This window comes from Pan troglodytes, chromosome 22 (genome assembly GCF_028858775.2).
Source record: "Pan troglodytes isolate AG18354 chromosome 22, NHGRI_mPanTro3-v2.0_pri, whole genome shotgun sequence".
Taxonomy (NCBI): domain Eukaryota; kingdom Metazoa; phylum Chordata; class Mammalia; order Primates; family Hominidae; genus Pan; species Pan troglodytes.
Genome location: NC_072420.2, coordinates 36,743,218 through 36,769,712, shown reverse-complemented (window position 1 = coordinate 36,769,712; position 26,495 = coordinate 36,743,218). Strand labels below are relative to the sequence as shown.

Below are 26,495 nucleotides of genomic sequence, written 5' to 3'. Positions count from 1 at the left end.
AGTGGTTTTAATCACCATTTGTTCTCTCCTTGCCTGATAGTGAATGAGAGCCACAAGTCTGAATTTATAGAGCTGAGGAAGTGGCTGAAAGCTAGGAAGTTTCAAGATTCAAACTTAGCACCTGCTTGTTTTCCAGGTAAGATCTAGCCTTCAGCTGTCCTGCCCTTTCCCACACGAGAGCCAGGTAGACAGCAGGGGCCACTCTTGCAGGTGGGCCTCAGCAGATATTGTCCTTCAGCTGGTTTGCATGTGTTCCCCTTGGGTTGGAGGAGGAGCCCCCTGTGTGTGGCCAGTTAATTGCAGAGCGGTGGGCTTCAGCACTGAGCTGAGGTAGACTGACATTCTTCTCTGGAACTTGTGCTTATTAGGGAGGTTAGGTTAACATTTTGCCAGGCGTGGTGGCTCACATCTGTAATCCCAGCACTTTGGGAGGCTGAGGCAGGCAGATCACTTGAGCTCATGAGTTTGAGACCAGCCTGGCCAACATGACAAAATCCTGTCTCTACTAAAAGTACAAAAGTTAGCCAGGCGCGGTGGTGTGCCCTGTAGTCTCAGCTACTCTAGAGGCTTAGGCAGGAGGATTGCTTGAGCCCGGGAGGTTGAGGCTGCAGAGAGCCATGATCATGCCCCTGCACTCCAGCTTGGGTGATAGAGTGAGACCTTGTCTCAAAAAACTAACAAAAAACAAAAACCACTTTCTTCTGGAACATTCTCTTACAGAAGTTGGGCAGCTTGCTATGGGTGTGTGCCTGCATACATGGCCACTCCACTCTTCCCACAGGTGGGCAAGAGATAACCACAGGGAGGACCAAGATGCTCATGAAAAGGATTTGGAGTCTGCTGTAGCACAGAGATAGTGGTGGTGCAATTAGGGCCCCAAAATTCTACATCACAGGGCAGGCTGCATCTTACAGAAAAGTCAAAGCATATGCCACACAATGCTCCCCTTGGCCATTAGAATTCTTACTCAAGTACCCATTAGGTAATTGAACTTTGAGCAAATTAACTTCCTCATATACCCCACGCCAAGGCAAATGATTTCCCACTTGTGCCCCTTGCTGAGTGAGGTGATGTGTGTAAAGTTGTTCTCCATGAGTCAGTTACACATCATGACTTTGAACTAAAATGCTTGATTTGAGCCATTTTCTATTAGGGCCCCTTCTAGTTGATGGTCATGAACCGTATTGTCAGCCTCTAAAATAATGCTTGACTTTCTGTTTTTGTGTGTCAAAGATGGTCAGTAAAAGCCACACCCTTAGATGTACAGAAGAGAGTTTTTCCCCAGATGATCAAGAGAGTCAGTAGTGTCAGCAGTAAACTTGCCGTGTCTAAGGCCTGCCCACATCTCTGGTGTCATTTACCCTAGGAAGGATGGGTTTAAAATCATCAAGCAGGAATCAGCAGATGGTTTAGATGGAATACCTGAGAATAGGTCATCTGTTTGTAATTTGGAGCAGTAAAGAGTTCCTATTTTTAAAAGTGAGCACAACTTGCCCTGGCCCCAGCCCCAGATTTCGGGTGATGCAGGTGGCTTGGCAGTGACCCGTGCCCAGTGCTTACAGTTCTGGGGAACCTTCTGTAAGTGCTTCATGTAGTTTTTAGCTCTTAATCAGTGTATGATAGGAGGTAACATTTTTGGGCTTCAGTCAAAATGTATGAACTCTGGGGAATTCATCTTAGTTTGTGGAGGGGCACAGGAAATCTCCTAAGCAGGATTCCATCTTTAGACTCTCTCTTCTTTTCTGCCTTGGGAACTGACCGCAGCGTTTCCTTTCACCACCAAAAGCACTAGCCAGGTCAGGGCCTCCCATGTAGATTGATGATAGTGGAAATTTTGAGGCTTTGAGACATTTGTAATAAGCTTTACTCTTATGAGCTCCTAATGGCCACTTCTACTTTGCCTAGTATATCCAATATGAAAATGAAAGTAAGTGTAGATTATTATATGTTTTTTGATATTAAACACTATCTATCATATAAATATAGGTAAAGGATCTTCTAGATGTATTCCATAGGCCAGCTTTTGTTCATATATATGTTTGGAGAGAATTTCCACTTAGATTAGCACGTAAGTTTTTGGAAGGATAACCAGGTAGAAGAAAATCTTCGCATTAGTCATTGAATTCTAGGAGGAGTTCTGGGGCACAGAGATGATTAACTCCACAATGGGGTACACAAAATCAATGAAATAAGTTAACACTAGAACCAGCTGTATGAGCAGACAGTGTCCTCCTGGGAGGGGAGATGAATTGGGACTCATCAAATCCAACTTGCTGGGAAACTGATGGAGGACTTGAGGCGGGAATTCCCACCATGAGCCAGGAGCATCAAATCCAACTTGCCGGGAAACTGATGGAGGACTTGAGGCAGGAATTCCCACCATGAGCCAGGAGCATCAAATCCAACCTGCCAGGAAACTGATGGAGGACTTGCGGCAGGAATTCCCAGCATGAGCCGGGAGCATCAAATCCAACCTGCCAGGAAACTGATGGAGGACTTGAGGCAGGAATTCCCACCGTGAGCCAGGAGCATCAAATCCAACCTGCCAGGAAACCGATGGAGGACTTGAGGCAGGAATTCCCACCATGAGCCGGGAGCATCAAATCCAAGTTGCGGGAAACTGATGGAGGACTTGAGGCAGTGAGCCACCGTGAGCTGGGAGCTCCCAGTAGTCCTGCACTGACTTGGCTGAATTATTTTCCCTCCCAGCTAAGAGAGGAAAGGTGGAGAATGATGAATTGGAGACGTTAATGCTCTAGGCCTCTTATGATCATGTAATACCTATGCCTGCCAGAAAAGCTGTCATCTGAGCATCCTTTCAATGTTTGTCTGAGTGTTCCAGGAGCAGAAGCTTAGGCATGAAGGGGGAAACTTCTGGAAGTTGGTATTAATTTTTAAATAAAGGAATTTATTGAATTAATTGGTATTAATGCAGCTGCTGAGGTTACTATGGTGAGTGTGCTCCAGCCGGAGCCTTGGCTCACAGGGAACAGCTGGAGCTGACCTACCCAGCTGAGCTCACCAGGTCATGGAGAGCCCATCTCATGGGTTACCTGATCAGAGAGAGGAGGATGTTTGCAGGCTTTGTGGGGACTTGAGTGGGGTTTATTGGCCAGCCGGCCAATCAAAGGGGTCTCAAGGTCTTCACTTGGGAGAGCTGAGTCTGGTAATGGGGATAAGTGGCCTGGGGCTCTAGCCTCAGAGGTTGGCTGGGCATTGGGAATAGCACCTTGTTAGCTGGTAGGCCCCAGGGGAGAGAGTCCAGCCCAAAGCGTCCTGCAGGAGGCCCAGCAGTAGGTCTGTATAAAGTCCACGGTGCTCTTTAGGTCTCACCTCTGAAGCTGACTGCCCTTCAAGGATTATAACTCACTGGAGGTCAAGACATTTTCTGGAATAGCTTTCTGACTCCCTGTTTCCCCTGGGAATCAAAGGCTGAGAGACATCCAGCTTCAGCCTTGTGTAATTTTGAAGTTCACATTTTTTTTTCCATAATAGTTATCTCTAGGACCTTGAAGTTATAGTAGGATTTACTCTCTTTCTGTCTTTGCTTTCCTAGGTACAGGAAGAGGGCTGATGAGTCAAACATCCCTGCAGGTGAGAACTGTTCTTTGATCCTTGAAACCCAATGTAGATTTTGCTGCTTTGTTTTTGCGGTTCAAACGTAGTGGATTAAAAAAATTTCAGACATACAGTCATTTCTTACTTACCTAATAGATATATTTGAATATGGTTCTATCAACTAGGATTAAGTTTGTTGCGATAAAAGACAAGCCCAAAATTGAGGTGCTTAAGCAGCATGGAAATTTATTTTGTTCTCACTCATAGAAACAAGCTTGGAGTAGGCTGACCCTGGCTGGTGGGGCAGTCCCATGGCTGGCAGAGGCCCCAACTCCTTCCAGCTCTCTCATGTCCTTAAGGGAACTGCACCCTCAGGTCAGGTTGTGGGTCTTGGAACTTGGGCATCAGGAGAGAGCAAGCGGGTGAGGAAGGGCAGGCTTCCTTCCTTTAAGGAAATTCCAGTCCCTCTGTCCTTGGCCAGTGATCAGGTACACAGCCCTAGCCAGCTGCAAGGGAGGAGATCCGTGCTGGCCTTTCCCCAGCCATGTGCCCTCTAAGTAGGATTCCGTTAGCGAGGAGGGGGAGAGAAGGCATGTTGGGATAGGCAACTAGCAATCTCTGCCACAGCACATGTTACATGTCAGATCACGTTTTCAGTGTGCTAAGGGAGCTGCTGCTGTCTGTGAGGCAGTCGTGATGCGGCAGGTAGAAACCAGAGCTAGGGGAGGATGAGGCCTCAGGCTTGGGCCAGAGTTGCCTTCAGCTGCCTGAGGCCCCAGCATGAGACCCCTCATACTCTTGGCTTCTGTTTCCTCACCTACAAAATGAGGAAGTAAATGACAGCCTCCAAGGTTTCTTTTCATTCTTCCGATGCTATTTTAAAGATCTCTAGCACACGATTTTCTGTGAAGCCAGAAATTAATTTCTTCCTTTATTTAAAAATTATCTTATTTTTAATTCTCTATTTAAAACTCGCTCTCAGATGTGTACATACGTTTACGCTAAGGAATGGTATCTTTTTTTTTTTTTTTTGTAGATAAAACGTCCTTTTTTTTTTTTTTTTTTTTTTTTTTTTTGAGACAGAGTCTTGCTCTGTTGCCCAGGCTGGAGTGCAGTGGCGCGATCTCAGCTCCTTGCAACCTCCGTCTCCTGGGTTCAAGCAATTCTCTTGCCTCAGCCTCCTGAGTTGCTGAAATTACAGGCATGTGCCACCATGCCCAGCTAATTTTTTTTTTTTTTTTTTTTTTTAGTAGAGACAGGGTTTCACCATCTTGGCTAGGCTGGTCTTGAACTCCTGACCTCAGGTGATCTGCCCGCCTTGGCCTCCCAAAGTGTTGGGATTACAAGCATGAGCCATTATGCCTGGCCCAAAAGTAATTTTAATTTTTAAAAATGTTGTGTTAAAAAGAGAAGTTTTTAAAATATTAAAGGAAAGTATAGTTTCTTTAAAATGCAAGCATAGTCAGCAAGGGAATTCAGGTTATCTTTCCTAAACAGGTGAAAATCACAAACACAAGAAGTCCAATATATATAAGAATGGTATGTTTTAATGTTGTAATTCTATTATGCCGTGTTAATGTTTTCATCATTTAAAAATTTTTAATTGTAAAATATATGTAACATAAAACTTTTTTTTTTGTCATTAAGAAGCCTTTATTGGGTTATATTCACTTTGACCCTCCCACCAAATTAAGAGGGAAAAAACGAAAAACAAAAATAAGAAATCCCAGTAAAAGAGCCCCTCAAGATTTCATAAACTACAAACTAAAGCTGCTAGTTAATAAGGAAATGGCAGAATTTTCAGAGCTGTATAATACAAAAATTCCTGTAATTTAAGCAGATGTTTTCCTCACTGATGACAAATCTTCCAACACAATGTGAAGTTATGCTACTTGGATATTTGTAGCAAAACCATTTTTTTTGTACAAAAACAAAAGCAAGGGACCATGAAAAAAAAAGTATTTGTTCCTCATGGTCTATGAGCATACAAATTTTTTAGCAATTTAAAAGGGTAACTGACAGCCTGACATTTTTCTATACCCCACCTATTCTGCCTCTCTGTAGGATTTGTAAATGAAAGTAACATCTTACTAGCGGGGGTCTCGTCTATCTCCCACTCTCTCCAACTAATCCTACTAATTTTCTCTCATCTTACTGAGCATCCTCTATGAACAGCATTGCAAGTTGGTTTTAAAAATAGAAAAGAAAAAAGAAAGAAAGTTTTACAAGGGTTTTGTTGGTTAATTACCAGTGGAGTCAGTCCACCAGTAGTTTGATTTCATTGGCTAGCAGCTGGTTCATGTTGAACAGTCCCCCTGGGAGTTTGGTGAGCAGCTCTCGCTCCATGCTTTCAGGGTCACTGTCAACAGAGCTGAAACTTGCACTTATGTTGTCAACAGCAGTGCTGGCTGGGGGACCCAGCTCCGGCTCACTAGTCTCACTGGCAGTGGACACCATAGAGAGCAGGGACATAGGCTGGGTGAGCTGGCCAGAGGGTAGAAGGGAGGCAGTATAGTCTGCTATGATACCAGCTACATCTAGATTACAAGCCTTATCAAAGGCGATGAAACCTACATTTGCATTGGCCTCACAGACACAGAAGGAGCCGCCATCTTTCATCAACAGGTCAATGCCACACACATCCATCCCCAGGATATTAGACACCTGGATAGCTAGCTGCTTCCCTTGTTCACTCAATGAACACATCATCCCCACACCACCTAATGAGCAGTTGCTTTGCATTCTCCCATCTGTTGAACAATGTAACATGGTGCCAACCACATGGCCTCCCACGACAATGACACGTACATCCCATCCATGTGACTCTTTAACATACTTCTGGAACAAGTATGGCGCTTCATGGCAAATAAGATGGCTTAGATCAGCCAAATGGTGCTTATCTCGAGCCAAGAAAACAGCTTTACCTCTATGACCCCGCGTATTCTTTACTACCATTGGGAACTCCAGTACTTGAGCTTTATCAATCATTTTAGCAAAATTTTCATGGCCACCATAAGAGAAAGTATCCGGCAGAGGAACACCATGGCCAGCCAACTCTTGAAATGTCCAGAACTTATTAACGCAGTTCAGGATGGCTTGAGGTCGGTTCATTAACTGGCATCCCATCTTCTCTAGATGGCGCAAAACAGTGATGTCACTATCACTTTGCACCCAAGGGGTTGGTACTCTGACTACCACCACTTGTGGGTAGGCAGTGATTAGCTCCATTGATCCGCAGACCCAAGTTTCCTTTCTCCATTGTCAGCACCACCTCATCCATCACCACAGCCCTGAAGTCCAGTTCCTCCTCACAACATTTGGCCTTCAATGCTCGTAAAATCTCTGTTTGAGGATAGTCTTCCCTGATGGGACAATCTATCAAAAACCACAACTTGGCAGCCACGGAACTACAGATCTTGATCAGCTTGTGCTTCCTTGTCTGGATTGTTTCCCCTTGGATGTAACGTCTACCAGTTGATTATGGAAGATGAACAGCCAGATATAGAGGTCTGCAAGACTCTTGAGCACAGGGACTTCTGTCCCCGAGTTAGAGTGCACCACCCTCCTAGCAGGTGGAAGCAGCCCACGAATCCATAAACCCGGAAGCTCATCTAACATAAAACTTACCATCTTAACCATTTTGAAGTTCAGTAGTATTAAGTACATTCATATTGTTGTACAATATTTTTGTTTTTGGAGGAAGGTGTAATTGACTTTATTCTGTAGCAGAATTTGGGGATGAGAAATGTCATGTATGCAGCAGTAACTACAGGTAGTTTTTGTTTAGGTCATGAAATAATTGGCAGTTGTTTCACATGTACATTCAAATATGGTTGTTTTATCAAAAGTTTTTAAAAATTGAGACATATTTTACATATAGTGAAATGCACAGTGAAGTGTACAGTTTGCATTTTGACGATAAAGAGATTTACCCAAATATTTTCAAACCAGAAGATCATAGGATGTTGGAATGGGAAGTGACCATAGTGATCATCCAGCTTAATCTTGCTTTACAGATGAGGAAACCAGAAGTTGATCCCGGAAGATTTTTTGGCTGAGATTTTTTTTTTTCTTTTTTGAGACGGAGTCACGTTCTGTCGCCCAGGCTAGAGTACAGTGGCGCAATCTCAGCTCACTGCCACCTCTGCCTCTCGAGTTCAAGTGATTCTCCTGCCTCAGCCTCCCGAGTAGCTGGGATGACAGATGTGCACCACCATGGCCAGCTAATTTTTGTATTTTTAGTAGAGATGTGGTTTCATCATGTTGGTCAGGCTGGTCTTGAACTCCTGACCTCAAGCAATCCACCCGCCTCAGCCTCCCAAAGTGCTGGGATTACAGGCATGAGCCACCGCGCCTGGCCTTGGCTGAGATTTTTAACCAACTTAGATGCCAGTTAGAATTAAAGGAGAGTCTTACATCTGGCTTCTTCATGCTGTGTTTATTTAAACTGTTTTCTATTACTTTACATCTAATTTTTCTTTCCATGGTTCTATCTCAGTGGGAGACACTGAAAACGATACTCTTGCAAGTGGTAGAGTTCGACGCTTAGTGTGTTGGGCATGCTGGCCTTTCTTTAGCTCATAAGTGTGGGTTATGTAGAGAGCAGACCATCACCTGGCCACTTGGATTTCACTGGATACAATTTTTTGGGGGTAGTTTCTGTCTGTTTACTATTGGTAGCACTATTTCCTGGCATAAGAAAGTGAAGAAATAGGTGAAACCCTGTCTCTACTAAAAATACAAAAATTAGGCACCATCATGGTGGTGGGTGCCTGTAATCCCAGCTGCTTGGGAGGCTGAGGCAGGAGAATCGCTTGAACCTGCGAGGTGGAGGTTGCAGTGAGCTGAGATCACGCCATTGCACTCTAGCGTGGGAGACAAGAGCAAAACTCCATCTCAAAAAAAAAAAAAAAAAAAGTGAAGAAACAGTATAATTTGAATTGTCAGCATGTTTCCACCACTCATTCTGGTGAAGGGTTGACTGCTTGTGGGTGTCAGTCACATAATTAACCTTTCATTTTTGTTGGGGCTGTGGGGCCTGGCATTGGAGCAGCCTCGTGTGCATCTGCTGACTCGCAGAGTTGGGAGCGACTCCATTGGTGGGCTCATTGGTGGCTTTTGGTTGAGTTACAGTAGGTTACTGATAGGTGATTGTGGGATCAAAGACTTTGTAAGACTCATACTCATGGGTCCTTCCCAAAGCATAGGCATCCTCAACTTTACTTTCCTTTTGGCCAGGAGGGACAGATGATTATTTCGTTGCCTGAGAGTTGCCTGCTCACCACGGACACAGTGATTCGAAGCTACTTAGGGGCATACATTACTAAGTAAGTGACCACACACATGCTTACCTGGTGCAAGTGCTTCTCCTTAAGGTCTGTCAATGGCAAATATGTCACTTGAGACACAATTCATTAGAACCCAGTCCCTTGTAGAGCTGATAAATAACCTGAATGATGTGAAAAGTTTACTCCATTCTAGAAAGTTTGCCCGCCCTGCCTGCCTGCCTGCCTGCCTGCCTGCCTGCCTGCCTCCCTGCCTCCCTGCCTCCCTCCCTCCCTCCCTTCCTTCCTTCCTTCCTTCCTTGTCTCTCTCTCTCTCTTTCTCTCTCTCTTGCTTGAGATGGAGTCTCACCTGTTGCCAGGCTGGAGTGCAATGTTGTGATCTTGGCTTATTGCAACCACTGCCTCCCAGGTTCAAGCGATTCTCGTGCCTCAGCCTCCCAAGTAGCTGAGATTACAGGTGCCTGCCACCACGCCCATCTAATTTTTTTTTTTTTTTTTTTTTTTTTTTTGTATTTTTAGTAGAGACAGGGTTTCACCGTCTTGGCCAGGCTCGTCTTGAGCTCCTGACCTTGTGATCCACCCACCTCAGCCTCCCAAAGTGCTGGGATTACAGGTGTGAGCCACCGTGCCCGGCCAGAAAGTTTGTTCTTAATTCACTGTAAATGGCATTTGTAAGGTTTTTAATAGGCTTCCTGGAGTGTGGGTATGATATCCCGATCCATCACTGACTAAGAAATAAAAATTAAATGGGATAATATATGTAAATCACAGCTGAGTGCCTTGGCTCATAGTAACCTGTTCTCTTCCATCATAGTAGCTCTTGACAAATGTAAGTTACTCTCTCTTATTTCTACCCTTATTGTACTTCAGTTTTTCTTGAACTTTGAAGAGCTGTTGACTTTGTGAAAGAATTAGTTTTATTTAGGTATAGAAGAGAAGAGGCTGATGGGGGAGAACTGTTTTCTGGCACACGTTCTGCTGGGCCTTTGTTTTGAGGACAGAGTGAGAGAGACCCGCAGTGGAAGGGATTTCTAAATGCAAGGGTTGAAAGAGTATACCGGTTTTTTCTTTCTTTTTTGAGACAAGGTCTTGCTGTGTTGCCTAGGCTGAAGTGCAGTGGCGTGATCTTGGCTCCCTGCAACCTCCACCTTCCGGGTTCAAGCAGTTCTCATGCCTCAGCCTCCCGAATAGCTGGGATTACAGGTGTGCGCCACCATGCCCTGCTAATTTTGTATTTTTAGTAGAGATGGGGTTTCTCCATGTTGGTCAGGCTGGTCTCAAACTCCTGGCCTCAAGTGATCCACCCACTTTGGCTTCCCAAAGTGCTGGGATATAGGCAAAGGGCCACTGTGCCTGGCGTATACTGTCTCTTAACCATTAGGTAAGTGCTGGTCTTTTTTCCCCCTGGCATGTTTTTGGAAGAAAGTGAATAGGTCTTTTAGGCCTGTGTAGAGACAACGATGCTGTCATTGTTAACATTTTCTGAATCATTCTGAAATTTTGAGTAGAATGTATGGCAGTATAGGAATCTGGATGTCAAAGGATTGATGAAAACTTTCTAAATACATTCAGGCAACATGAGATCTTTTTATCGGCAATTGTGCAAGTAAAAATACTGTGATACATAATTTGTAATAGAGCAGGTAAACTTAGGAATAAAAGCTTTAGAACTGCAACAACTGTATATGAGCATATTCAGTTTTGGTTTAGGTTGGTGCCCTCCAATAGAGCTTTTAGCAATGACAGATGTTTTTTATGCATTGTCCAGTATGGTGGCCACTAGCTCTGAATGGCTATTGCGCAATTAAAACATAGCTTATCTCACCAAGGGATTGAATTTTAAATATTCAATTCTAAATAATTAAAGGTTAAATTTAAATAGCTCTGTGTACCCAGTGATTACTATATCGGATGGTGCAGGTCTCAGTTCTTTCCACCATTTTTTCCCCACCATATTTTATATCTTTACATAGGTGAGACAAATGGACTTAGGTCAAAAGGTTTACAACTGGAGAACCAAGTTGGAAGCAAAGAGGTTTTTTTGCAAAGAGGAATCTCTTGCAAACAAACCTGGAACTTGGCTTCGTGAGTCAGTTTTTCTGACATGTAAGTATGGCTCTTTCAGAGCACTAGCACTGGGGCTGTGCTCCCCCGGAGAGGAAGAGCCTTAAGGAAGGAAGGAAGGAACTCTTTTGAGTCTGTTAAGTAGACTGAGTGTGTTGACAGTTTGAACACACTCCTTCTGGCAGCAAAACAAACTACTTGGCTTATTTTGTATTTTGAATCAAAGTAATTCCTTTAAACTGGCTTTTAATTTTCAAAGGTGGAAGCCTCCTCCATCTCCTCTGCTGGCGCTGTGCACCTTTTTAGTTTCAGAAAAGCATGCTGGGCACCGATCTCTTTGGAAGCCTTACCTGGAGATTTTACCCAAGGCGTATACCTGCCCTGTTTGTTTGGAGCCGGAAGTGGTGAACCTTCTTCCCAAATCTTTAAAAGCAAAGGCTGAAGAGCAGAGAGCCCACGTGCAGGAGTTCTTTGCTTCCTCCAGAGACTTTTTCTCTTCTCTGCAGCCTCTGTTTGCAGAGGCTGTTGACAGCATCTTCAGCTACAGTGCCCTGCTGTGGGCTTGGTGCACCGTCAACACCAGAGCCGTGTACCTGAGGCCCAGGCAGCGGGAATGCCTTTCTGCAGAGCCGGACACCTGTGCACTCGCTCCGTACCTGGACCTGCTGAATCATAGCCCACATGTCCAGGTGAGAAGCTGACAAGGGAGCAGCTATTCTATTTGGATAGGAAGGCTTCCGCTGCCCAGAACCTGTGGCTGTAGATGTGGGTGGCACCACAGGGAGAGGCGTCGGCGGCTTCGGGTGACCCTGTCAGGTTGGCCTGACGTCAGGAGGCTCCTGTTGTTCTTCTAGACCCCACTATCCCTCCCGCAGTGCTTGCCTCGGCCCCTTGTCTTCACTCTGCTCTTCAGGCCTACAGAGCCTCGTGCTGCATCCTCTGTCCGGTCTTTCCCAGCAGCCCGTGGTGCGGAGCCTTCCTTCCTTCTCCCTCGTTCCTCCTTCCGGGACTGAAGCTTAGCTTGCTTTCCTGCCCCGTCCCTTTTAAACTGGTGTTATAGCTGTCACAGCATTTCTCTTTGCTCTGATCGCTGACTGACTTGCTCTTTTTCCCACTGAGCTCTGAAATCTTTGAGAATGGGGTCTTTGTCTTGTTCCTCTTTGTCACCTCAGTGCTCATGGCAGGGCCTGGCACATAGTAGGTGTTCAGTAAGTGTTTATTGAATGGATGGGTATTTGTGGGGAAAGGGTTCTGGGAAATAATGAAAGAAACCTGATTTGGGAGGTGGTCACAGATCGCCTCCTCCCCAGCGCTTTCCCCAGGTGGCTCATTTAGGAAATGAGTGTATTTGCAGGGCATGCAGGGGTAGAGGCCTGGCTTGGAGAGCGGAAGAGAGTCCATCAGTTGGCTCACCTGTAACCACTTTGGGGTGTGTTGTGGAGGGACATGGCTGGGATCTGTGTCCTGGCCGTCGCCTTCATCTGACATTCCACTGGAGAAGAGCAGCCATGCCTTGTGAGCCCACGTGCTAAGCTTACGTGCTCTCTACGTGAGATCAGAGCTTAGGGAGGTTCCCGCTCTGCTTTCTTAGCCCAGGAACAAGGGCTGTCTGCTTGTTACTTTTGTAGAAAGAAGTATCTTTAATAATCGGGAGCAAAGGAGCCTGGGGTTAGGTGAGTGTTTCTGTGGTTGATGTTGACGAAATAATATCAGGAGTGTGTAGTGTGATAGGATGCTAGACATGGGGACTCCGTCAGCAGTGATTTATTTTTATTGGGACTTTTGGTGCATTTATGTGCCAAACCAATGAGTTTATAGTTTACTGTAGGAAGACCACAGCACGAACTACAGCCCGTGGGCATGTGGCCCAAGAGCCCTGAGCTAAGAATGGTTTTTACACTTTGAAAGGATTGTGAAAATACAACAACTTGTGACAGAGACCACATAGTGCTGGCAAAGCTGAACGTATTTACTCTCTAGCTTTTTACAGATAAAGTTTATTGGCACCACCATGTCCTCCTTCCCTGGGCTGTGAGTGGACGTGACCAATAAACTGCTGATGATCTCATCTGTGCTGTGTTGGGTGTCGTGGTGTGGCCACCCCCAGAGCCCTAGGGCAGGACTCCCTCCGTCATCAATGGGGTGAAGTCGAGGTGGATGAAATCAGAGGTGGCATTTTCCCTATACGTGGTTACATTTATTGATGGGTGTTTGAAAGCTGCACCTGACTCACATTAATATTATGTAATAACTTAATCAGCTTTGGAGTTTTACACCTTACTTTAAAAAATACCTTTAACAGTTTTTCTTTCTAGGTAAAAGCAGCATTTAATGAAGAAACTCATTCTTACGAAATTAGAACGACTTCACGTTGGAGAAAGCATGAAGAGGTATTCATCTGTTACGGCCCTCACGATAATCAACGGCTGTTCCTGGAATACGGATTTGTTTCTGTCCATAATCCTCATGCTTGTGTTTATGTCTCAAGAGGTTGGAATCAACTTTGTTCTTAACATTAACACTATATAATTTTTTCCCCATTTGGAGATGTGTATTTTCAGTTTTAATAAAAATATCAAAACCGTAAGACTGACATACACAACACTAATTTTCTTCTAGGTAGGCCTAGCCTTACTCTTACTGGCTGTAATTTCAGTGTTGAAGTAAAAACAACGAAGTTTTGACTGATATTTAGGAGAAGAATAATTGAGAAGTTTTCATTGCATTGGGTCAGAAGATAGAATGGAAGAAAAGGAAAACTGCTAAGGAAATAAATACAGTATTAAAGGATGGAAATGTTTATACTGAGACGTTGTCACTGGCACTAAAGAGAATAGGATTAGAGAGCAATGAATAAAAAATATTTATTAAGCACCTACTGTGGGTAAGACACTGTGTTAATCACACAGATAAATCTATCTATAGTCCTTGTTTCTGGAGGTTGTTGCCATGGTGAGATTTGATTTCATGTATGTTCTTTTGTGATCTATTAACCTAGCCATCATCATGGATTTTATTATTTTTGAGTCAGAGTCGCACTCTGTTGCTCAGGCTGGAGTGCAGTGGTGTAATCTTGGCTCGTTGGAACCTCCGCCTCCCAGGTTCAGGTGATTCTTGTGCCTTAGCCTCCGGAGTAGCTGGGATTACAGGCACGCACCACCATGCTTGGCTACTTTTGTAATTTTAATAGCGACGGGGTTTCGCCATGTTGGCCAGGCTGGTTTTGAACTCTGGCCTCAAGTGATCTACCTGTCTCAGCCTCCCAAAGTGCTAGGATTATAGGAGTGAGCCACTGTGCCTGGCCTGGTTTTATTATTACTATTTTTAATATTTGTTTCTTCATATGATAGAGACAGTGTCTTGTTATGTTGCCCAGGCTGGTCTTCAACTCCTGGGCTCGAGATCCTCCTGCCTCAACCCCCCAAAGTGTTGGTATTATAGGCGGGAGCTACTGTGCTTGGCCCAGTTTTATTATTTTAAAATAGTAAGTTAGCCATTATACTTAAGATGTGAAAATTCCAAATATAGTGTTAAAAAAGTACATAGAAGACTGATTTTTCCCTTTCTGAAACTGTAGAGAAGCAGTTTTCTAGGCCATGAAAAAAGGGCAAGAGCCTTATTAAATATATAATTTGAAGCATTTTAAAATATAGATTTGATTGGAAATAGAAACTTGGCCAAGCTGTTACTACTCCATCTTATAGGCAGAATAATAATGTGATTTCTCAAAATAAAAATAGAAAAGCAAAAACTGGGTCTTGCTGCTAGAAAACCAGCTTCGAGATTGGCTTCAGGTTTTCAAAATCCTGATAAATTCAATAATGATGTCCATGAAGTATTCATTTGTTGAATAAATTAATTTGAGCAAAAATTATATTTTAGTTATATTTACATTTTTAAAATAAAATAGAAAAATCCCTTATTACCCTGCTTCTCCAAATAGCTTTGTTAATTTGTGCATATTTACTTTAAGTTTTTTGTAGTTGCAGTCACTAATATCCAGACTACTTTGAATTCTGGTTTGGAAAAAGCTCAGTATTGTAAACCTTTCCTCATGTTTTTGCAGGGCCTCTACTTTTGTTGACTGTAAGTTTTCAACAGTCATGCTGATGTCCTAATGACCTGCTTGTTTTTGGTGGATTTACTTAGTGGGAGCAGGAGCTGAGGTTATGCGTGTTTAGTCCTCCAGCCTTGAAATTCTTATGGCCTTTCAGGGACTCAGTACTGATGTGACTGAATTGGACTTGAAGAGTAGATTTCCTTTGTGTGAATTAGGTGGAACTGTTTATGCATGTCTGGGTTGCTAAAGGGAAAGGAAGTGAGTTGAGAAGGGAAGGGAGACATACTTTTGTCCAAATTTATGCCCTAACAGTCTGATTTTTTTTTTTAAATATAGAAATACTTGTTAAATATCTTCCATCAACAGATAAACAGATGGACAAAAAGATTTCTATTTTAAAGGATCATGGCTATATAGAGTAAGTGTTTCTCTTTCCCTCTTAAAATTATTCCTTTAGGAAATTTTCATGGAAAACCTGGGGTTAAATTTTCCATGGGGGTGAGACCCCTCCTGACCCTGTATCAGCTGACGGGTAGGTATTGAGCACTTACTATGTGCAGTAAAACTGCGCTTGATGTTGTGGAGGACAAAAGGAGTATAAGACACTTGAAAGAAACTTCTTTAGGGACATAAGATACAAGCTAGAAATATTAAATTATGGTACCAAAAGAGAGCTTGGATGTGTTGATGGGTGGCCCAGGGTGAGTCTGTCTCCCTTGTGGTCATGTGGAAAGGCCAGGCTGGGCCTCAGGAGAGCCCACGCACCTGGCAATATGGTGCAGGTTCTTGGGGTAGGTGGGTAGCGAGGTGATTCCATGCCAAGTGGCTAAACAGGGTTCAAGGCTCTCCCTTTCAGATTTTCTTTTCTGGATGAAATGAAGTTTGAAATGATCCCGCCATGGTGTGAGAGCAGCCTGGCAGTGGTGGCTGCCATCAGTGGGATGCCCAGGGTAGTTCTAGTTCTTAAGTGTTTCTCTTACTGGGAACTCCTGTGCATGGGCCCTGCCTCCGGCCCCTCATCCATGTTTAAGCTTCTCTTTTTTTTTTTTTTTTTTTTTGAGAAGGAGTCTTGCTCTGTCGCCCAGGCTGGAGTGCAGTGGCGCAATCTCAGCTCACTGCAAGCTCCGCCTCCCGGGTTCACACCATTCTCCTGCCTCAGCCACCCAAGTAGCTGGAACTACAAGCGCCTGCCACCACGCCCAGCTAATTTTTTGTATTTTTAGTAGAGATGGGGTTTCACCGTGTTAGCCAGGATGGTCTCGATCTCCTGACCTTGTGATCCACCTGCTTCGGCCTCCTAAAGTGCTGGGATTACAGGCGTGAGGCACTGCGCCCGGCCAGCTGTTTACTCTTTAGAAAAAAAATGGGGAGAGAATTTTCTGTTACTTAGGCTTTCTTCTTAAGTATTTGCAGACTGATTTTCTCTTGTCCTTTGGCCAAGATTGCAGGTTACATGACATTTAGCAACCTCTTTAAAAAGGTGTTTGGCTCTTCAGTCATTTGCTATGAGGTCATGAAATACTGAAATGATGGATTTGTCATTATTTGTTTTTCTACTTCAGAAATTTGACATTTGGATGGGATGGACCATCTTGGAGGCTACTCACAGCCCTTAAGTTGTTATGTCTGGAAGCTGAGAAATTGTAAGTTTCACATGTGTTGGTCTTAAGCTGTAGCAACAGGCTAGATATAACTTTGGAGGGTTGGTTTGTTTGTTTTTGGCTTGCATTCAGATACCCAGCCAGGGAGGAAAAAGGAATGTCATACATTGGAGTTGCTTTCTCATTATGTAACTTGCCCATGTAGTGAATGTTTCATTTCTAAGTTTTAACCGTTTTGGAATTCTGGTTTTAGACTCAGAATACATAGTTTTGATAATTTTTTTTGTTTCTACTCATATTTTCCTCCTGGTGACCTGAAATCCTTTAAAAAGTGTGGGCATTAGCACTGTTCAGAGGAAAGTCTCAGAGTAGGTAGGTTTTGCCCAGGACAAGTAGAGCTAGAGTCCCTAACGTCGGTCCTGCCTTGGGGAGATCCAGAAACCTGGCTGAAGAGCTGGACTTTTCCATGGGGGAGGCAGGTCGGGGAGCCCCTGGTGTGGGTGTGCATCCTGGCCAGCCTCCCTCATGTTCCTGCCTGCTGTCAGTCCTGCTCCCTGCAGCCCCCTGTCGACACATCCAGCTGTGCTGTACCCAGTGTAGGGGCAGCTTCAGCCTGAGTCCCTGGCAGGGAGAGCAGCCTTCAACCTTCTGCTGCTAGATATCCAGGGAGAACCTCTTGAAGATGGTGCAGGCTGTCCTTGAGCAGTTGGGAGGACTGACTGAGATGAGGCACAGTGCCTGGGAGCAGTCGGTGCCCCTTCAGTGACGCCTGTTCTTCTTTTGGATGAGATGATGTTGCTTCCTTCTTTTTCTCTAGGAACTTTTGGAGTAAAATTTCTCTCTGGTCTCAACACTAGACATAGTTTTTGTTTTTATTCTTAGCAAATGGAGTGTTTTTATCTTACAGATACTATGAATTCTTTAACTGATGTTTCCTTCTTTTCCTTGTTCACTGGAAAACTGAGAGGCAAATCTGAGGTGCATGCAAACGTACCTAGTGTTGGGGCATGCGGTTTCGCACTGGCCCATTCCTGCTGTGTCTTGTCTTTTCTCCTTTTGTCTTCCTTTGTCTTGTTTTCTGCCTTCATTCATCTTACCTTTTATTTTGTGTGTACTTATGTTAGCTTCTTTAAATCCTTCTGGCAACAAGGTATGAGTCCTTTTCGGACACTTCAGCCTAAAATTAAATACAACAACTGGCTGTTTCCCAGAGGTCTTCCTTAGGCCTCTTTTCTTGCATTTGAGTTACCGCTTACTGAGTGGGTGTGGAGGAAGCACGTGTGGGGCTCTGGCTGGGGCGTGTTTCAGTTCTTTCTGCCTCACTAGCTCTGTCACTCAGGGTGAGTGCTTCAACTTTGCTGAGTGTTTCTTTGAGTCTAGCATGCGGATAATCGTGCTTTCTTTGCTAGGTAACTGTGAAGATTAAATTAGGTAATGGTTATTCATGAACACCATGCCTGACACACAGTCATTTCCTTTTTCTTTACTGAGAACTCATTTCACCTGTCATCTCTGAAACTGAAGCCTTCTGAGACTATTCCGGGCTGTGTCTTGCCAGCTGTTCTGAATCTAATGGGCTCCTGTTTACTTCCACAGCAGCCATCTTTCCTCCCCTTCGAAGCCACTTCCACTTCCAGATTCTCGGTGTTCAGAATCCGGTCCTCCGTCGTCTTTCTCCCGGTAGTTCTTCTTTCTAGTGTCTAGGTCTGGCGCTGCCACCTCTGCTCCGCATCCTGCTGTGGCTCCCTTGCACCTGCCACAGCAGACCTTCCAGAGTGGGCCCTGCCTGCTGACTGAGCCCCGTTTCCTGCGAACCTTTGTAGTAGAGCACTGGAATGACCTGCATGGGGATAGAGGCTTGCTGTAGATTCCTCCTTCCAGACATGGAGCATTTGGCTTTGTGAATTGTGCCCAGTTTGCTACTATTTTGGACAGACGGTCACTTGAAGGAAAACTCCTGCCTTTGCTCCTTAGTCCTCTGCCTTTCGGCTGTGGACTCGCCCTCCTGTTCTGTCACTGGCTTCGTTCCCATGGCCGGGAACGGGACTTCATTCACTCATGGGTCAGACACAGGTTTGTGATGATAATAACATTCAGCCCTTGCCTGCAGAGAGTACCCACCCCCCGTGCTTTTTATTCTCAGCTCCTCCTCCTCCTTTCTCATTACCTGGTCGGCTTCCACATGGGAGCTGCAAGTGGCGTGGAGGTTTGGGGAATCTGCTTATGGAATGAGTTGTATTATGCTTCTGGAGAAATAGGAGAGGGAGTTTATGTGTTGCACTGAAACAAAAAAGTCTGTTTTTTGAGAGCCTGCTAAAATTGTGTCATGGAACATTTTGGTTCTAGTACATGCTGGAAAAAAGTACTTCTTGGGGAGGTAATTTCAGATACGAATGAGAAGACAAGTTTGGACATAGCCCAGAAAATATGCTATTATTTCATAGAAGAGACTAATGCTGTGCTTCAAAAGGTATGTTTCTAGAATATGACATCGTTAAAGAAGTGTCTTGATTCGGCAGTTCCTTGTTTTGTACATGTTATTAGGGATAGTGCATTTCATAAGAGCATTGTTTAGTGCCTTAAATAAATAAATGTTGATGTAATCTCTATTTTTGTTTTCTTTGAGATGGAGTTTCACTCTTGTTGCCCAGGCTGGAGTGCAATGGCCACCTCCCAGGTTCAAGCGATCCTCCTGCCTCAGCCTCCCGGGTAGCTGGGATTACAGGCACCCGCCACCATGCCCAGCTAATGTTTGTATTTTTAGTAGAGACGGGGTTTCACCATGTTGGCCAGGGTGGTCTCAAACTCCTGACCTCAAGTGATCCACCCGCCTCAGCCTCCCAAAGTGCTGAGATTACAAGTGTCCACTGCGCCTGGCCTGAACCACCGCATCTGGGCTCCATTTTTGACTGTTAACATAGTACCTATGCTTTTTCTCTCAATTTTTTTCTTTATTTTTATTTTTTCTTTTTCTTTTCTATTTTTTTTTTTGAGACAGAGTCTTGCTCTGTCTCCCAGGCTGGAGTGCAATGGCACGATCTCGGCTTACTGCAACCTCCGCCTCCTGGGTTCAAGTGATTCTCCTGCCTCAGCCTCCCGAGTAGCTGGGATTACAGGTGCCCGCCACCACATCAGGCTAATTTTTGTATTTTTAGTAGAGACAGGGTTTCACCATGTTGGGCAGGCTAGTCTCAAACTCCTGACCTCAGGTGATCCGCCCACCTCAGCCTCCCAAAGTGCTGGGATTACAGGCATGAGCCACCGCACCTGGCCTCTTTATTTTTAATTGGTCAGTAAAAATTGTATATATTTATAGTGGACCACATGATGTTTTAAAATAGGTATACATTGTGGATGGCTAAATCAAGCTATTTAACATGCATGATCACATATACTTATTTTTTTTGTGGTGAGAACACTTAAAATCTGCACTTAGCAATTTTCATGTACATAATGTATTGTTACTAACTGTAGTCACCACGATGTACCATAGATCTCTTGAACTTAATCCTCTGGTCCAGCTGAAATTTGGTGTCTTTTGATCAACATCTCCCTAATCCCCCTCCAACCCCTCAGCCTCTGGTGACCACAATTTGACTCCCTGCTTCTATGAGTTTGATGATTTTAGAGTCCACGTATAGTGAGATCGTGCAATATTGGTCATTCTGTGCTGGCTTATTGCCGTGTGACAGCATGTCCTCCAGGTTCATCCATGTTGTCACAAATGACAAAATTTCCTTTTTTATAAGGCTGAATGGACTTCACTGGGTATATATGCCACGTTTTCTTTATTCATCTGTTGATGAATACTTAGGTTGATTCCATATCTTTGCCTTTACTTTTTATTAAAAGGCAAAAAGTAAAAGTTACTATGTGACTTCAAGCATTCTTTCTCATTGATGTGTTTATTTAGTAAATGTTTTAGTTAAATGAGAAATCAGCTTATTCGTATGAAAACATGCCTGGGATTTAAAGAGTGATTTTAATGAAGCTTGAAGACATTATTGGAAATGAAATAAGCCAGACACAAAAGGACAAATGCTGTATGATCCACTTCTGTGAGGTTCCTGGAACAGGTGAGTTCGTAGAGACAGAGAGTGGAGTAGAGATGACAGGGGGTTTGGGGAAGAGGGGAATAGGGTTATTGATGAATGGTTGTAGAGTTTCTGTTTGGGTGATAGAAAAAGTTCTGGAGCTGGAGAGTGGCAGTGGATCTAAACAATGTGAATGTACTTCATGCTGCTGAACCATACACTTAAAATTAGTTAAAAAGGTACGTTCTGTGAAATATATATATATGTTTTACTACAATAACAATAATTAAAAAATAACTTTCAGGTGTCTCATATGAAGGATGAAAAAGAGGCCCTGATAAACCAACTAACGTTGGTGGAATCCTTGTGGACGGAAGAGCTAAAGATTCTCAGGGCATCTGCCGAGACCCTGCACAGTTTGCAAACAGCTTTTACCTGATTTCACCGAAGCGCATTTGGTCACCTCCTCTGGTGGGTGTTAGTCACACATTTTAGACTAAGGTTTGATGGACTAAATTTACATAGTTTAGAGTCGATGAGTTGTGTCTACTCAACAATTAGGAACTTAATCCTTTTGCTTTTCCTACAGAAACAAAAGTTAATTTTGAAGAGCGTCATCATGGGCTGGGGTGGTGGCTGCCCCCAGGACATGCAGGATTTCTGCAGGGGGCAGCACAGGTTCTGGGATTGTGAGGCTGTGAGTGAAGGTGGACAAGCTGTCTGGATGGCAGGTCTAATGCTCTTCCGAATAAAGTGCTGAACTGTGAGGAGAGAGGCGGACTGTGAGGCAGCCAGGAGCCAGCTGCGTCCGTGTGTGGTCTGTCACCACGGGGCCTGCTTCTTATCTGACACAGCAGCTATCAGAGTCTAGTGGTTGTGCTTTTAAGATGCTCTGATACCATTGGGTTAAGGGGCAGATTGGCGGTGGGTGTGGGGCAGTGTGAGGTAGTCCTGGGTCCCCGCCAGGGTGGCCCAGACGCCAGCCCTTCCCTGTGTGGCTGCACTGAGGTGGGTGTTGAAGAGCCCCCTAGGGGACATACAGCTTCCAGGAGGAGGGAATGTCCTCTAAGCATGCTCCTGGCCTCTCGAGGTGGCGCTTGCCTAATTATTCACTTGGGAAGAATGACTAGCTCAGCCAGCGGCTCTTTCTGCTTTGTTCTGGCGACTTTCCTGGGCAGGCCTTTCCACCTGGGGAGCTGGCTCATCCTGCACAGCTGGGCCGTGGTGGGCCTGTCTGCTTGATTCTGGGGTTCAGTGTAGGTCAGCTGATGGCAAACCATGGTGGTGGTTTGGCTTCTGTTTTTATTCTTGAGTTTTGATACCGTGCAGACCTTGGGTGGGGAGAGCTTCCTGCACAGCTCTCAGCGGCCTGTGGCCTTGGAACTGCCTGCGTAAGTAACGGAGGGGCTGCTGGTCCTGTTCAGGCCCGTGCTGGGGACGCCGCTTAGACAATGTTGCCCAGAGTCCTGTTTACCCTCCCAGGGTTCATTCTTCCCAAGAACTCAAATTCCTTTCTCATTGGAGCCTAGTGAAACCAAATGAACGGGACCTGCTGGCCTCAGGAGGCAGGCAGAGTTTAAAATAAAACTTTCTCATGATTTCTTGAACATCTTTCCCTGTTTGTATATACACTTTGTGTTTATTTTTCAATAGCTGCAGTATATTTTTTTTCAATATTCAGTATAATGCAGTGTATTTCATCATATGCTGTATGGAGAGTGGGCAGACTTCTGTGGAGGGCCCGATAGTAACCATTTGAAGCTTTCTGGACCTGTGGTCTTAGTCCCAGCGATTCTGCAGAGCGGCCATCGGCAGCATGTCAACCATTTGCATGGCTGGGCTCCAGGGAAACTACTGACAATGACAGATGGTGGGCCATAGTTTCCTGACCCCTGTGCTATGCCAGAATTTCTTTTTCCTCTTCCCTATGAGTGGACCTAAATATGTTAATTCCTTTTCACCTTTCAAAACGGACAGCCCCTTGAACATTAAAAACTTTGCAGACCCTACATGGTCATTGTGCTTTCCTTGTCCAGTGATTAGAAAAAAATGCGCAGCGGGTGGGTGTGGTGCTCACACCTGTGATCACTTTAGGGGAGGCTGAGGTGGGAGGATCTCTTGAGCCCAGGAGTTCAGGAACAGCTTGGGTGATGTAATGAGTCCCCCCGCCCCCCAATCCCGTTCCTACAAAACAATTTAAAAAATGAGCTGGGCAGGGTGGTCCGTGCCTTTAGCTGCAGCCACTCGGAAGGGTGAGGCCAGAGGATGGCTTGAGCCCAGGAGTTTGAGGTTGCAGTGAGCCAGGATCGTGCTACTGTACTGCAGCCTGGGCAACAACTAACTGAGTGAGACCCTGTCTCTAAAAATAATAAAGCAAAATTAAAAAATACACAGTGACAAAAAGCAGCTGCCCAGAAACATGTACAACTAATATAGTTCATCAGCACAGCAGATCTGCATGTATTTACAGCTGAGTAATACTCCATCAGCACAGCAGATCTGCATGTATTTACAGCTGAGTAATAGTTCATCAGCACAGCAGATCTGCATGTATTTACAGCTGAGTAATAGTTCATCAGCACAGCAGATCTGCATGTATTTACAGCTGAGTAATAGTTCATCAGCACAGCAGATCTGCATTTATTTACAGCTGAGTAATAGTTCATCAGCACAGCAGATCTGCATTTATTTACAGCTGAGTAATACTCCATCAGCACAGCAGATCTGCATGTATTTACAGCTGAGTAATACTCCATCAGCACAGCAGATCTGCATTTATTCGAAGAATAGTAGTATGAGACTAGACAATGCTAGTTATGTGAAGTCACGGACCCCTTGCAAGAAACCTGTGGCCCCTTGTTGGGCAGTCTGGCCACAGGGTGAAACCACCGCTCACAGTCCATACGCTTCCTTTCGGCTGCTCTTTTGTTTTGGACTCAAAAGACTCTGGTGGCAGGCTGTTCTTGTCAAGTCATTCTTAGGGCAGCAAACCCATCTGTCCCCATCTAGGGCGAGGCAGCGTGCAGTGCTGTTTAACCAACGGCGCTATTTTCTTCCTTATTCTCTAATCACCACCGCCCTCCCCGGACTCCCCCTAGCCATCTTTCTTTCTTGGTTTTCTCTTTGCTGGTGCTTTGGGTGGGCCTGAGGCTCCTAAGGACTCGCACCCCTGTTGGTGTCTAGTTCTGAGTTTGGGTGGTACACCTCCAACTGCTGACTTGGCCCGAGGGGACAGACAGCAAGAAGTTAAGGGCGATTGGAGGCATTCCTCGATCATCTTTCCAGCTAAGAATAGGATAGGCCCTCCTCTGTGGAGGCTGGCAGTGATGTTTGAGGAAATAGGTCTGTAATTGTGTGAAAATGGCTTTCTCACCAAAACTCCTGGCCGTGCCCCTTGAGGGCCCATGGGGTCCAGCAGAGGCGATTCTGGCTCCTCCTTGGTGGTCAGCTGCTGCCTTCCGTACTATAGGTAAATGCTGGGCGGCAGGTTTTGTCCCGAGGGGGAACGTGTAACAGAACCCGTGACTTGTGGGCTGATATTTGAACAGCCTTGTCAGGAATGCCACCTGTGGGATCCCTTGTAAAAGAGCTTTCTCCCACAGTCCAGAAAGTCCTGTGGGAACTAAAAGGAACAAAGCGGAGGAAGGAAGGAGCAGGGACAATGCATCTTTCTCCAGCCCGGTCAGTGTATCCGTGCATCAGTGCCCCACAACAGGACAGCGACCCCCACACATCAGCGCCCCACAACAGGACAGCGACCCCCACACATCAGCGCCCCACAACAGGACAGCGACCCCCACACATCAGTGCCCCACAACAGGACAGCGACCCCCACACATCAGTGCCCCACAATAGGACAGCAACCCCCACACACATCAGCCCCCACAATAGAACAGTGACCCCCACACACAGCAGCCCCCACAATAGGACAGTGACCCCCACACATCAGTGCCCCACAACAGGACAGCGACCCCCACACATCAGTGCCCCACAACAGGACAGCGACTCCCACACATCAGTGCCCCACAACAGGACAGCGACCCCCACACATCAGTGGCCCCCACAATAGGACAGCAACCCCCACACACATCAGCCCCCACAATAGAACAGTGACCCCCACACACAGCAGCCCCCACAATAGGACAGCGACCCCCACACATCAGTGCCCCACAACAGGACAGCGACCCCCACACATCAGTGCCCCACAACAGGACAGCGACCCCCACACATCAGTGCCCCCCACAGTAGGACAGCGACCCCCCCCACATCAGCAGCCCCCACAATAGGACAGCGACCCCCACAGTAGGACAGTGACCCCCACGCACATCAGTGCCCCCCACAGTAGGACAGCGACCCCCCCCAACACATCAGATTCCCCCCACAGTAGGACAGCGACTCACCACACATCAGTGCCCCTCACACAACACACCAGTGTCCTCACACACCAGTGTCCCCCACACAACACGCCATTGCCCCCACAGAACATGCCAGTGTCCCCCACACGACACGCCAGTGTCCCCTGCACGACACGCCAGTGTCCCCACACAACACGCCATTGCCCCCACAGAACACACCAGTGTCCCCCACATGACATGCCAGTGTCCCCCACACAACACGCCAGTGTCCCCCACACAACACGCCAGTGTCCCCCACACAACATGCCAGTGTCCCCCGCACGACACGCCAGTGTCCCCACACAACACATGCCAGTGTCCCCCAGACATGCTAGAGTTCCACTGACAGTACGCCAGCACCTGCCCCCGCCAGCAGACATTTCTCTCCCGTGCTCATCCCTCTCACCTTTCAGAGGGTGTTTCTCATCTTCCTGTTGTAACCTTTCGCTATTTTCTTGTTTTAATATCCTTTTATTCTATGTAGTTTTAACATTAGGCTATAAGAAAATTAAAAAAAAAAAAAAAAACAGCTGGGCCAGGCACGGTGGCTCACGCCTGTAATCCCAGCACTTTGGGAGGCCGAGGTGGGTAGATCACGAGGTCAGGAGATCGAGACCATCCTGGCCAACATGGTGAAACCCTGTCTCTACTAAAAATACAAAAAATAAGCTGGGTGTGGTGGCGGGCACCTGTAATCTCAGCTACTCTGGAGACTTAGGCAGGAGAATCGCTTGAACCCAGGAGGCAGAGGTTGCAGTGAGCCGGTATCATGCCACTGCGCTTCAGCGCAGGCAACAGAGTGAGACTCCATCTCAAAAAAACAAAAAACAAAAAACTCCCCAAAATAGAATGTATTTAATAAAAATGTAACGTTACCACTCCACAAGGTAGATAGTAGCAGGTGCTGTTACTATCCGAGGTGGGAGGATCACTTGAGGCCAGAAGTTTGAGACCAGCCTGGGCAACATAGTGAGACCCCCCCGCCCCGCGTGTCTACAAAAAATAATAAAAAAATAGCTGGGTGTGGTGCTGCATGCCTGTAGTCCTAGCTACTCTGGAGGCTGAGGCAGGAGGATGGCATGAGTCCAGGAGTTCGAAGCTGCAGTGAGCTGTGATCACACAGCTGCACTCCAGCCTGGATGACAAATCTGTGGAGTCCTATTTAGGGCAAAGGAGTCAGGCTGGCGGGACTGAGGGAGTTAAAGAGATAAAGCAGATAAGTTACCAGCCTGCCTTTCTTCATGGTCCAGGACACATAGCCCTCCAGTGCAGATAACGTACATTACCCACAATCCTCCTGCACCCAACTTAACATCAAACACTTCCGTTTATCATCAGACACCTTGGCTGATAGAAAAATGCACGTTAGCTCCTTGAGCCCTGGCGTTATCAGTATTGTGCGTAGCCCTATGTAGCCGAAACCATCCTATAAAATCTCCAGGAGCCTTTGTCTCTGGCAGTCAGCTCCTCCTCCGCTGATCTGCCCGTTGCCTCCTAAC

At 45.7% G+C, this 26,495-nt stretch overlaps 1 protein-coding gene and 1 pseudogene across 27 annotated transcripts in view; one reads left to right on the top strand and one right to left on the bottom strand.

Annotated features, from left to right (window-relative positions):
* The window catches only part of SETD4 (SET domain containing 4), a 28,060-nt gene extending 5,449 nt beyond the window's left edge, over nucleotides 1-22,611 (top strand). For 9 of the 27 annotated variants that reach the window (XM_063803648.1, XM_054675331.2, XM_054675334.1 and 6 more), the window contains exons 3-12: nucleotides 41-136; nucleotides 3,557-3,594; nucleotides 8,797-8,885; nucleotides 11,167-11,596; nucleotides 13,223-13,397; nucleotides 15,304-15,385; nucleotides 16,530-16,610; nucleotides 18,915-19,038; nucleotides 20,907-21,073; nucleotides 22,284-22,611. In XM_063803648.1, the coding sequence (XP_063659718.1) occupies nucleotides 41-136; nucleotides 3,557-3,594; nucleotides 8,797-8,885; nucleotides 11,167-11,596; nucleotides 13,223-13,397; nucleotides 15,304-15,385; nucleotides 16,530-16,610; nucleotides 18,915-19,038; nucleotides 20,907-21,041 (1,250 nt within the window). In that variant the 3' untranslated portion in view covers nucleotides 21,042-21,073; nucleotides 22,284-22,611. Of the gene's footprint in view, nucleotides 1-40; nucleotides 137-3,556; nucleotides 3,595-8,796; nucleotides 8,886-11,166; nucleotides 11,597-13,222; nucleotides 13,398-15,303; nucleotides 15,386-16,529; nucleotides 16,611-18,914; nucleotides 19,039-20,481; nucleotides 20,645-20,906 lie in introns of all 27 variants that reach the window. The other 18 variants (XM_054675337.2, XM_009458601.5, XM_009458701.5 and 15 more) reach the window with 5 other exon arrangements.
* LOC107970136 (beta-citrylglutamate synthase B-like) lies at nucleotides 5,727-6,964 on the bottom strand (annotated as a pseudogene).
* Nucleotides 22,612-26,495: the final 3,884 nt, after the last annotated feature.